This window comes from Asterias amurensis, chromosome 6 (genome assembly GCF_032118995.1).
Source record: "Asterias amurensis chromosome 6, ASM3211899v1".
NCBI classification, from domain to species: Eukaryota; Metazoa; Echinodermata; class Asteroidea; order Forcipulatida; family Asteriidae; genus Asterias; species Asterias amurensis.
The window spans coordinates 16,451,335-16,465,053 of record NC_092653.1 but is presented as its reverse complement, the minus strand read 5'-3'; the positions used below and the strand labels follow the sequence as shown (position 1 = coordinate 16,465,053).

The 13,719-nt window shown below is 37.3% G+C and overlaps 1 protein-coding gene across 1 annotated transcript in view; it reads left to right on the top strand.

Annotated features, from left to right (window-relative positions):
• Positions 1-13,719, top strand: part of LOC139939147 (uncharacterized) — a 54,349-nt gene that overhangs the window by 6,885 nt on the left and 33,745 nt on the right. The window contains exons 5-7 of the mRNA XM_071934906.1: positions 892-1,006; positions 8,507-8,568; positions 9,983-10,110. Coding sequence (XP_071791007.1) covers positions 892-1,006; positions 8,507-8,568; positions 9,983-10,110 — 305 coding nt within the window. The remainder of the gene's footprint in view (positions 1-891; positions 1,007-8,506; positions 8,569-9,982; positions 10,111-13,719) is intronic.

Below are 13,719 nucleotides of genomic sequence, written 5' to 3'. Positions count from 1 at the left end.
ACAGTCAAGAAAAGTGGCCTTCCCTTCTAGTAATAAGACTCTAAACTTTAAAATAGGGGTAAAAAAAATTGAACATGAAAAAAACTCTTTGTTACAAAAAAAACACAATGTAAGTTCAATAATTGTTAAATTTGCTTCGGGGATAAAGAATATTCATTTTGGTTTTTGCCCATATACTCCGATGTGTGTTAGCACTGTAATTTCAGTACTTACCCAAGTTCTGTGAAAAAAAAATTCACATGCATATTACTCGGGTGGGATTCAAACCCACGACCTTCGCAATTCTAGAGCAGTGTCTTACCAACTAGAATGTTCAGTTCAGTTTTAATTCATAAGAAGATCACTTAATGCGGATGCAACTTTTTTATTTTAAATATCAAGATAAAAACCACAAGGCAAAGTTACATGCTTTCTGATTGATTTGAATAATTTTCTTGCATTGTACAAACTATACTTTGTTAAAATTGCATGGTTAAGTTTCTCATCCCTTTTTTGTTGTGTTTTTGTGGTTTTGTAGACCCTCATGGTCCTCAGGCCATTGATTTAAAATTCTGGTGGTTAAGTCACGTTGGTTTGTGGGTTCGAATCCCGTTACCTGTACGTGTGTCCTTCAGCAAGATGTTTTACTTTAATTGCTTCTCTTCACCCAGGGGTATAAATGGGTACATGTGAGGGTAGAGGTTGATATTGTGTATGAAAAAGCCGACTAGCGCCATATGGCAGCTCAGGGCTGTATACTCCCCAGGGAGCTGAGAAAGATTAAATGAGTGTTATTGGCCCAATGACCAGGGCACTAATGTCGTGCGCACTGAGACCTTATGGTGAAATGTGCTAAATAAGAACTAGTTGTTAGTATTATTATTCATTGTTATTTTTGTATAATTTGTGCAGGTATTATTTCTGACTGTGGGATTGTGACGCTAGCGATGGTGTCCATCCTGTGGGCAATGCAACAAGAATCCAACATGATGACTCATCCTATGAAGGTACCAGAAGACTGGATCAAGTAAGCACTACTGTTTTTTACAATTGTTGCAGGTTGTGACAGGGTCCATGGCATTGTGTACATCCGAGGGGAAAAATTGCACCGAGGCGAAGACGAGGGTGCCATTTTCCCCCGAGGGTGTACAAAACCCATGGACCCCAATTACAGCGTGCAACAATTGTTTTGTTATACCTTGATAAATTGATTATTCCTCCAGAAGACGATCAGAGCATACTGATCGAAACGTCGAGTTGAAACCAATGGTTCTTTTCAGAACCACCCCAACTCATTAGAGATAGTCATTACATGGTGTTACCGCAAACCTTTCTATATTGATTATTCCTCTTCTCAAAGTTTTGTTGTCAACTTCAAATATTATTTTTGACGAGTATGCATTTATAAGCAGACGCCTAGTTGTTCAAATAAGAAACAGTTCTTTACTTCCCTTGAACCCGCGGCCAATTTGCACTAAGCGCTGGAATTCGACCAACAGTGTGAACGATCAAGGTGATGTACAGCGGTTAACTTGTGTCACCCGCCACGCTGTGCAGCCAGGGTACGTCGCGTGATTATAATATAATATAATAATAAGACTTGTAATGCGCATGTATCCACCCTGCTGTGTGTTCTCGACCAATCAAAGTTCACAGTTTGTTAATACCGAGGTATAACAATTTACTTTTAAAGTCACTGTACACCTTTGGTAATTGTCAAAGACCAGTCTTCTCACTTGGTGTATCTCAACATATGCACAAAATAACAAACCTGTGAAAATTTGAACTCAATTGGGTGTCTAAGTTGCGAGATAATAATGGAAGAAAAAACACGCTTGTCACATGGAAGTTATGTGCATTCAAACGCTTGAATTTGAAACCTCAAAATCAAATTCCAAATTCTCAAAATCGAATTCAAATATTTTAGTGAAAAATAATTTCTTTCTCGGAAACAACATTACTTCAGAGGGAGCCGTTTCTCACAATGTTGTATACTTTCAGCATCTCTTCATTGATCGCTAACAATAAGATTTTATGCTAACAATTAATTTGAGCAATTACCAATAATATCTAGTGCCTTTAACAGCTGATTGAATTACCACATTGGACTTGGACCAGACATAATGTCAAAATACCTTTCACGGTGATAGACTAGCTTCTTCTTTTATACTCACAGCTAAAATGCATTTTGTTTTCAACACTGTTTTGTACACAAATTATCAATTTGCTGGCTTTAATCTTGGATTGACATTTTCCCATCAAAACAACAGACTACTGACTTCTAGTAACCAGCGTCATTGTGACATCATCTGGTAATTCATATTATTATTGAGCGCTTAGAGACTTTCTTTTGGAGATGTTAGGCACTATAGAAATGCTATTGTTATTATTATTATTATTTATAATACTCGGTTCTTACATAGCGCTTTATCACACCCCTATAGGGGCGATCAAAGGGCACAGTATTTTTTTCTGGAGCTACGATTTGAAGTAAGAGACCTATTCCTTTAAAGCATCATGTAATGGTTTACAAGGAGCTGTGGCCCAATATGCAGGCAGTCAAACCAGGATCACCGGGGCGAACCCCCTTCTCTCTTCAATAACTAAAGTGGGCTCTTTGAAACTGCTTTGAAATTACTTTAATAATAAAAGTGACTTCTTAAGCCCTTTTCACACAGGCAAATTGTAGCCAGGGTCCCTTGCTACAAAATTTACGTGCGTGGATTGTTTATTTGTTATCACCGTGCGTGACTGATTTTGTGAGCTTTCCCACTGTAAAGTTAAAAAACTAACAACCCTTGTGCGACATGAGAGTTATATGACGAATTGGTAATCCTTATCACCTTAGTTGCACAAGATAGCACCCACAATAGCATGCGCTGTATGGGCATTTTCACCTAGGACATCGTCAATAAACAAGGGTTCCTTTCACACGATGATGTAGCCCACATCAACTCTAAAGCAAGTTAAAACTAATCGTTTAACGACTTTCTTCAATTAGTGATCTTATTAATGCTACGACTCAATTACTGTTGTCTTTTTAGCTGATCGGACCATGGTAAACTCCATCCATACAGTATGTCATCTATACACAGATCAAATCTATCATATACATCACTAGCAAAGGCCAGCAGGCACGATGGGTTTTACTTGCAACTAATTTTATTATACTTTATGGAAGTGCTGGAAAGATGATTCCATCTCGATGCCTCATTGCATATTTTCATGGAAAACGATGATCATATTTTAAATTGCCTCAAAGTCGTAGCAACTATTTATTACTGTAAATAATCATGTGTATTTTCATTGGGGCATAGAAACGCCAGTCATGTCAGACATCATGACAAGCTTAATCCAGCCCTGGAGCCGGCTGCTCATATCCCCCTGATATGATAAAGAATAGCATCATCACAGCCACTGAATTTGCTATAGCGCTTTATATTGACGCCTCTAGCCAGCTGCATAATGCGAAACCAAATCTTTTTACTTTTTATTTTTTTATTTTTTACCCATCAGCAAATACCAGGTTAAATTCTGTGAATCAAAACAAAATAAGGACGATGAACTTCAGTCTTCATTCTGTTGTGGTATAAAAAAAAAAAAAATGTGATTTTCGTGCCAAAATGCTGTAGGATGATTTCTCACTTTAATAGCAGCTTTTTGGGGCACTGTGTTTTATGAAGTGTTTGTGCAAGACCCGTGGAGACTTGAATTAAATGCAGGTTGCCTCTGTTATAGACCTCCACGTATTTGTGAGCACACATTCTGATAGTCCCTTGTGTGTCTGACTGTACAATAAGAATTTGTTTTAAATATTTTAAAACAATCTAGTTCGCAGTTTATGTAAGTTAAAGATGCTATGTCATATTTTTTGCCAATTTGACCCAAAAGTTTTGATTTAAAATTCAATAGGTATTTTGATGGGGTTGAGAAAGTTACAAGCTTTCATTTGAGCCATTGCTCGAAAAAGTCTGCCAATTATTAGTAGCAGTGAAATGAAGTGCTCAACATTAGTTTTTGTCGGGATCCCAACAATATATCACGTGACCAATTCTTATGTGTTTTATAAGAAACGTTTGAAATTTTTTTTCATGGTTCCTGACCATTAAAAGTAAAAGTTAAAAATTTTTTCGTTAGAGCGGGTGATACTCTTTGAAATACCATTCACTCAAAAAAATCTATTTTTTAATGTTTGGGGCCAAAAATCTGACATAGCATCTTTAAGAACCAGGTTTTTATATAAAGGTGTATTAACACCAGTTATAAAGACCCATTGCAAATAATACAAGAATGAAATATGGTATTTATGCCAAACATTCTGGAAAGTAAGTTCATCTGATATGTTTTCATTTCTTAGAAAGCATGACATATTTTCATTTCTTGGAAAACTGAAAGAAAACATGAACAGTAACATTCCAGGGAAAACAGAGCTGTGACGTCAACAAATTTGCATCCCATTCGCATTTGCAGGAAGTATGAACCGGGCTTAACTCAAGTATTCTAAATTGATGTCATTGATTGTTGTTTCTCATCATTGAAGGTTGTTTAATAGCAGTGAACAAACCTGTGAAAATTTGAACTCAATCGGTCATCGAATTTGCGAGATAATAATGAAAGAAAAAAACACCCTTGTCACACAAAGTTGTGTGCGATTAGATGGTTGATTTTGAGACTTCAAGTTCTAAATCTGAGGTCTCTAAATCAAATTCATGGAAAATTACTTCTTTCTCGAAAACTCTGGCACTTCAGAGGGAGCCGTTTCTCACAATGTTTTATACCACCAACCTCTCCCCATTACTTGTCACCAAGAAAGATTTTATGATAATAACTATTTTGAGTAATTACCAATAGTGTCCACTGCCATTAAAAGGTTCAAACTCCGTTCAACTGTGATCTCATGTTTAATCATGCTGAACTCTAAAAAAAATAATAAATACATAAGGGACTTCACCATTTTCAAACATAGCGAGGCTAAGTCTGGGAAGGCCATACCAATCAATAGAGCTTTTTGCTTGAATGCGTTTTAGTTTTAGGTGTACCCCCCCCCCCCCAAATGCTGATTTCATTTGATCAAATTGCAAAACATTAAATAAATATTAAAGAAGAATTCAAATCAATCCCTTATATGGAAGTAACAAACTAAAATGATACACAAATAAATGCTTTTTTCCCCCTTAATGCCGATTTAATTTGATTAAACTTGAGGCATAAAATTAAAAAAATATTCAAGAAGAATTTAAATCAATCCCTCATCAGGAGTTGAAAAACTAAAATGATACAGATATAAATGTTTTCTTTCTATCAAACTTGATGCAAAACATTTGAAAATATTAAAGAAGAATTCAAATCAATCCCTTATAAGGAAGTGAAAACCTAAAATTATACAGATATAAAGGCTTTTTTCCCCCTTAATGCTGATTTAATTTGATTAAACTTGAGGCATAAAATTAAAAAATATTCAAGAAGAATTAAAATCAATCCCTCATCAGGAACTGAAAAATTAAAATGATACAGATATAAAGTTTTTTTTTCTATCAAACTTGATGCAAAACATTTGAAAATATTTAAGAAGAATTCAAATCAATCCCTTATAAGGAAGTGAAAACCTAAAATGGTGCAGGTATAAATGCTTTTTCCCCCTTAATGCCGATTTACTTTAATTAAACTTGAGGCATAAAATAAAAAACTACTCAAGAAGAACTAAACTCAATCCCTCATAAGGAAGTGAAAACCTAAAATGATACAGATGGACGTAATTTTAAGGCCTTTCGATCAAATCTGACGCAAATCAAGAGAGAATCCCAGTGATCTGATAACGCTCTGCAAGGCTTGAAATTGACACTGGAATGACTGGATCAACTACAACCCTGAGGCCACTGATTTTAATGTTCGGCCAGTAAACTCACAACCGGACTTGTTCGTCAGTCGCTGTTTTACAATTTAGCAGCCTCATTGTGTAATATCTTAAAGACAGTGGACTCATGTTTAGCATAAAAACTTAAGTAATGAAGAGCTGTTGATAGTATAAAACATTGTGAGAAACGGCTCCCTCTGAAGTAACGTAGTTTTCGAGAAAGAGTCAATTTTCCACGAATATGATTTCTCGACTTTAGATTTAGAATTTGAGGTCTCGAAATCAAGCATCTGAAAGCACACAACTTCCATGTGACAAGGGTGTTTTTTCTTCCAATTATCATCTCGCAACTTCGACACCCAAATGAGTTCAAATTTTCACTGGTTGGTTATTTTGTGCATATTATGTTGAGATCCACCAAGTGAGAAGACTGGTATTTGACAATCATCAAACAAGTCCAGTGTTTTTAAAGGGAAAAAAAGAAGACAAATTTTAGCTATCAAGAAAGACTCTGCTAGGATCTAAACGTCAGGCCACTAACCAATTGTTTGTATTGATACCATAGGCCCTTTTGGTTGTTAAAGCCATTATACACTTAAGGAACAGAAAAAAAAAAAAGTTGACAGATCAACAAATAACTTACAGGGTTTACAGAAGGTAATGGTGAAAGACTTCTCTTGAAATATTGTTCCATGAAATGCTTTACTTTTCGAGAAAACAATAAAACAATTATCAATTCTCGACAACGGGAATTACGGATTTATAGTAAACACATGTCATGACACGGCGAAACGTGCGGTAACAAGGGTGGGTTTTCCCGTTATTTTCTCCTGACTCCGATGACTGATTGAGCCTAAATTTTCACAGGTTTGTTATTTTATAAATAAGTTGTGATACACGAAGTATGAGCCTTTGGACAATACTGTTTACCGAAAGTGTACAATGGCTTTTAAAAGCAGTTTGCTTCAGCCGATACTGTTTTCTCAAATTTGACTTTAATCAGTTCTGTCGATTATCATAGTATATTAATCTATGAAATGTTCAACTATGCATAACCCCGAGGTACATTTTCCTCACCAAATTCAAGCCCTACAGCCGATTTCACAAAAGTAGTCCATAACTTGTGACATGGCCTTAAATTTTGTGAAATCGGCTGCTGCTCCGAACCCAGATCATCATCCTACCTTTAAATTATGATTTCCAACTGTCTACACTTCCTTCATTTGTGATGGCTAAACTAATTTACAAATAGCTATTAAAGGGAAGGTACACGCTTGGTAACTACTCAAAACAAATATTAACTTAAAAACTGACTTGGTAACGAGCATTTGAGAGCTGTTGATAGTATAAAACATTGTGAGAAACAGCTCCCTCTGAAGTAGCATAGATTTCAAAATTGAGGTAATTTCTCACTAAAATAATAAAAGACTTCTTGCTAGAAGTCTTTTATTCCTATTTGAAAGAACACAAATTTGTCCGACAAGGGTGTTTTTTCTTTCATCATTTTCTCCCAATTCCGACGACCAATTGAGCTCAAATGTCCACAGGTTTGTTATTTTATGCATACGTTGAGATACACCAAGTGAGAACACTGGTCTTTGACAATTACCAATAGTGTACCTTCCCTTTAAAAATGTTGAACTATGTTATACCTCCCGATGTAAATTTTCCTCACCTATTTTAAGCCCTGCTCCAAACCTACATTGTAGATCATACCTTTAAATTGTGATTTCTAACTGTCTACACTTCCTTTCATTTTGTGATGATGGCTTTTCCCCCCAAGAGCAGTGATTACTAACACATGAGTGAGATGGGTAATGAAGAGTGTCTAAATTGATTAAGTCCACAGCATGAAGATAAGTGGTCATTGTAGGGATAATCAGTTATCTTAGACGTGAGCAGATTCACCGATGAGATCATCATGAGATGGGCCCAATTTCATGGCTCTTCTTATCGTAAGCAAAGAATCGGCGCTTACAGAAGCAAGAAATTTCCTGCTTACGGCAAGCGTATTTCACGTGTTGGCGGGGAATTTTGGCTTGAGCGCGCTTGTACTCCACGTTAATAGGCATTCTACCTTTACACAGCTAGAGTAGAAATTTGGCGCTTGCAGATAAGCGGAGAATGGTGATCGTAAGCGCAGAATTTGACGGTAAGCAGAGCCATGGAAATTGGGCCATGGTCACAGATTAAGAAGAATTAAAAAATGGTTAGGCCTGACGTTTTGGACCCTAGCAGAGTCTTTCTTGATGAAGGCACTGGACACCTTTGGTAACTGTCAAAGACCAGTATTCTCTGTTGGTGTATCCCAACAAATGCATAAAATAACAAACCTATGAAAATTTGGGCTCAATTGGTCATTGAAGATAAAAGAGAAAAAAGATGGGATCACTGTATTGCTAAATTGTCAGGAACTACAAAAAAATTAAATCTGTTAACTTTTGTATTTATGTTTTCAATTGGACACATTAACATTTGTTTTATTTTCAATGGAATCGTTGGCCCACATGCCAGTTTGTAAAATAAAGATCCCAATGCATGCGACATCTGTACACTGACCCAGTACAACAACAAAAACAACAAACTGTGTTTATAGATTTTTTTTTTAAATTGTCCCGAAACAAAATCAAATAGTAGAAGTTTTGATAGGAAATTTCTTATTGATATTTTCAGTTCCAACACTGACGAGAAGTCATTCCTGCAGCTGCTCCTCATGATGGCAACAATGGGCTATGGTAAGTCTGTCCTCCCCTCTTCTCCCTCCTCCGCCGAAAATATTCCCAAGTGCTTGTCATCCCCAAGGAATGTACTCGGTTTAGATCGAGGGGGTGAAAGAAACCAAAATCAATCCTGTTGGTAGATTGGTAGGGACACAATCAGCCAAAACCATCAGGAAACGCTGCGTAATTACACTTGATTAAGGAATGACTACTCCGCGTCGTGTTTGTTATCTTGCCCCGATCAATATGTGGCCACTGGGTTGCCAAGAAAAGATAACAACAAGACACGGGTTCATCGATACGGGACGGGCCGTGCCGGGTTTAACATATATTCGCAGTCGAGATAGTGTGTGTGTGTGTTGGGAAAAATTAGGTCTGCCAGGGACTCGATTGGAATCGTTTGGGAAAAGGGAAATCGCCCGTCTGTTTTTCGGTCATAAAATAAATAATTGAACAAGTTGAATGTATAAGTTATCCTGGTACGATTTAGGGATTAGATTTGTTTCAGATACATAGTGTAGCATGTAAATCAAATCAATCTAAAGGTGAGAAAACCTTTTTAAAAAAAAATGCTTTTTCATCTTTACATTGATTTGATTTACATGTCCCCACATTGTTTCTAGAGTAGCATGCAAACTTCTGGTTCCACACCATTTCTTGACTACAAAGATTCTCTGATCTGCCGTTAGCTGAACCATTGTGACAACCTGAGGTTTACACACTGTCTGAAGGCCAGAGTGACATGGGTGTAAAAGTGAACCAACTGCATTTTTGCACCACAACTTCAAGACAGTGGTGCTCCATGATGCATGACCCTGGAATGAAACCTAAGGTATCATTGGAAAGCACAAGGCTTCGGCTTTAAGATGATGCCATGCTTTCTGCTGGAAAACATAGAGTCTGGCCATAAAAACCCTTTACAGGACAAATACCTTTTTTTGAGACACCCTGTATGTGTGCTGATGCGGTTGTTAACTTTTCTGGAATTTCCCATTCTTAGTAATACTGTTATTAAGTCTCTTTTTAAGACTCGCGTTCACTCTTCAGAGTCTACAAAATGTCTTAAGTTTGAATTCAGTATTAACTTTTTTAACTCATTATGTAATTGATTTGGGGTTGACAAGAGCGCCATTTCAGCCAATGACCTCCAGATCAACGTGCCGGCACTTTACCAACTAAGGCCGTGTCGGAATTGGTGGCTACGGCTGCGGCTACGACTGTTGCCAGGGGTGTTGCTAAGGGCGTCATATACTTCAATGCATGACGACGCGGCGGTAGCTGTGGCCGTAGCCACCAATTCAAATCCGACCTAAGCTTACTAGCGCTAGTAAATTTGTCTTTGTTCAACCCCAAATCATTTAAAAGTTAACCCGGTCAATTTCCCTTGTGGTATAATATTTTATATCATTGCTTGATTGATTTCTTTCAGCCCGTGTGACTCAGGCCTTTTCATTCCTTCGCAACTTATTCTCTGCGTCTTTCTTACTTCTTGTGGCCGTGCGGGTCTTGAGTGTCATCCATGTGGTCTCTCTGGTTGCCAAAAGACTCACCGAGCAGGTAAGGTCTTCTTTCACATTTCTCGAGATGATCAAAACTGGTTACAGGCAAGAACCAGGGCCCAATATCATAGAGCTGCTAAGCACAAAAATAATTTGCTTAACATGAAATTTCTTCCTTGATTAAAACAGGATTACCAACCTTATTTCCACTTGTTGCATTTTGCTAGTTGCTGGTATTCAGCTGTTGTTTGCTTATCCTGAAAATATTGTGGAAATTTGGTTGGTAATCCTGTTTTTATCATGGCAAAAATGTTATGCTGAGCAAATTTGTATGCTTAGCAGCTCTATGGAATTGAGCCCAGTTTTTCACTCACCAATTATTAGTATTATTACACAAACATGAGTGGAATACAGAAACAATGTTGCGCTTCTGTGTGCCACCGAAGGCCGAGTTGGAGATGTGGCTCAGACGGGCTATTTTGTTTTTTTCCTTTACCACAAGCGCGCATGTGATAACAAATTTATATTAACTTAAAATTTTAAAATTTTGCATGGTATGAGTATAATAGGTTGAGGTTTTTTTGTGGTAACATCGTTTTTTAGGTGGTTTTAAAAAGAACCGGTGACATTTACAGCTGAATATTATACAAATAATGAATGTTTATGAGTGCAATGGTGCGAATATGTTCATGAGTTGAAAGATGGAATGTTCTAGGTGGAGCCGAGTTGAATGGAACATTCCATCTTTCAACGGATGAACATATTTGCACTATTGCACGAATGAAAAACATTCATTATTTGTTTTATATAACATCCAAGTAGATCTTTGTCATTTTGATTGGAAGATACAACTTGCAAAACAAACAAAGCATTGTAATTGTGAAATTACACCCGTTTCTTTTGGGTCGGCCTGTTTTAAATTGTGCGTTCTGTACAGCTATTTTGAGACACGCAAAGTCGAATGCTAGTATGTGCCTTGCAGTAATACTGCTGCGTTACTTAAGACAAGACACACGCACACAGTGATGTTTTTTGCTCAGCGTGCAATAGTACTTTTCGGATGGAACGAAAAATGCACGCTGGGTGACGTAGCGTGCAATAGTACTTTTTTTTGCTAACACGTGACGGACAATTCTCCAATCAAATGGCAAGGATCTGCTTGGGTGTTATATAAAGCACAATATAGACGATGGATATCACATGTTTACAAGAGAGCCACAGACCCTGGACTTCCTGCAGGCACGATTTGTTCACAGCCTTATGAAAGAAAAAAGAAAATCTCACATTTTATGGATATTGCACTGTCTAATTCTTATAACATTTTGATATGAGTAAAGGGGGCACATCTCACGTGGAAATTATGACACAAAATGTCAACTTTCCCATATTACCAGTGCAGTATCTTGCCTGCCATAAAATTCAAAGAATGTACAAGGGCACACTTTATATTATAAACAAAGGTCACATGGTCTATATGTGGAGTAAAAACAGTGATATACATGTAGATAGAAGTGGTGTGACATTGGCCCTGCAATATAGGTTAATACCACACTAGTTGCTATGGGGTTGACCAATCAGAATCGCGGATTCGAGTTCGCCTGAAGAGAATGTGATTTCTCAAGCACTAGGGTCTATTCATGGAATTCAAAGCGCAGTAGTTTAAAGGCCAACTATTCTCCATTGACATTGATCAAGGTTGACAGCTTACTTGCATTAGTCATGGTGAAAACAATAAGACAAAAAAAGTGATTAAATCAACACTCTGCACTTTATGCCCAACCCACCACCAAGAATGCCTGGTATTAATAAAAACTGTTGCTTAAATAGAATGTGAATGGCAGCCATAAATGTTGATTAATTTATGTCTAATTTAATTACATTTGAAAGCGGGATACTCACTGGGTTGCTTTAATCAGGATGCAGTTGTACACAGCCGTATAATTATGAATTCAGTTTGAGATATGTACAGACCTTTTCTAAGTTGACACATTTTGCAACAGTAGGCACAAGTGACCTTTATGTCAGTGTAAAATAGATTTTTGGTGTTTTTTTTTTTTTTGCATCGGTATAAAGAATATGTTCTAATCCTCTGATTTAAGCACTGTATACTCAGTACTTTCCCGAGTTTTGTGAACAAAAACAATCCACAGGTAAATCACTGCATCTAGCCATCAGGCTAGCTCGGTGGTCTAGTGGTAAGACTGCTCCTAGCAATGCAAAAGGCAGTGGTTCGAATCCCACCCAAATGATTTGCCTCCGTGGATTTTTGTTTGCAGGTTTATTATAGGTTTTAAGCACATTGGTTTAGTAAAAACAGTGGTTTTATGTGTACTGTATAAACATCAAGTAATGGTTAAATGAGTTGATTTTGACCATAGTCTGTCTAGATGTAAGCCCAACACTGGGCTGCTTAATAACAGCCTATATCGTGCTTATTGTACAATTTCCAATTCATAGCCCTGCTAACTGTAAGCACACTAAAAGGCATGCTACCGTTTCGGTGCTTACTGCATGAAAATGAATGACGTAACAAAGTAAATATCCATGGTGAAAGCCCAAGATGGCCGCTTGCTAACCTGTGAATTACGTTTAAACCATAGCAAATTGTTCTGCTTTGTAAGCACAAAAATTTGCTTACCGTAAGCAGTGCTATGAAATTGGGCCCTGAGTCCCAGAGCTCTGTCTCTGTAGTCAAATTTGTCACAATTAGTGACTATTTGAACGATAGCGGTTTACATTCAATATGACAGAAACGTATCATTGCAGTGAGAGAATTTATTCATTATTGCACTGAAGTAGAGAAAATAGTGGAAAATAAAATTGAAATTGACATGCCAACATTTGCTTTGTTTAAAACACTAATCATATCGTCTGCTGAAAAAAAAAATGCATTGATTGACTTTTTTTACTAGTCTATCTTTTTGACACGTTCGAGTTAAAAATAGACCACCCATGGCACAATTTAAATTGCAATTCGACTGAAGGGTAGAAGTCAAACTTGCTCTTGGCTAAGATCACTACAACTGCCAATACTCCGGGTTTTAATGCTCTTCACTGGCTCCCTGTTCACTATCGCATTGAATCTAAATTACTTTTGCTTGTTTTTCATTCTTTACATGGTTTCGCTCCTTGTCAATTGTCAATTTATTAGCCGTTAAAATCCTTCAAGATGTCTTGGATCATCCACTTCTTTGTAACTGGTTCCTCAAACCCATGCCAGATGGGGAGATAGGGCGTTTTCTCATTCTGGTCCGCTACTTTGGAACAATCTGCCCTCTTAAATATCCGTAACATGTCATCTATTCATAAGTTCAAAGAGACTCTCAAAACCCACTTTTTCACTGCTGCTTTTCACTAGATAGATGTTTCCTTCCTTGTACTATGAGCATCACTTGTGATGGATACCGGCGCATTATAAGTGTTCTTAAATTATTGTTATTTATTATTCATAAATACCTAAGACAGTTTATCCATTCTGATTGGTCGAGAGGGCATCACGAGGGGTTGTTTGAACGGATGATATAACACCAGTAAAAAGTATTGAAACATGGGCGTGACACGCGAGCTTGCACCTGTGCTTATAAGACAGTTTCTTCATTCTTATTGGTCGAGAGCAACGGCCGAAACAGTTGTGCCACATCAGGCGATACGCGCGACGCGCACAGCA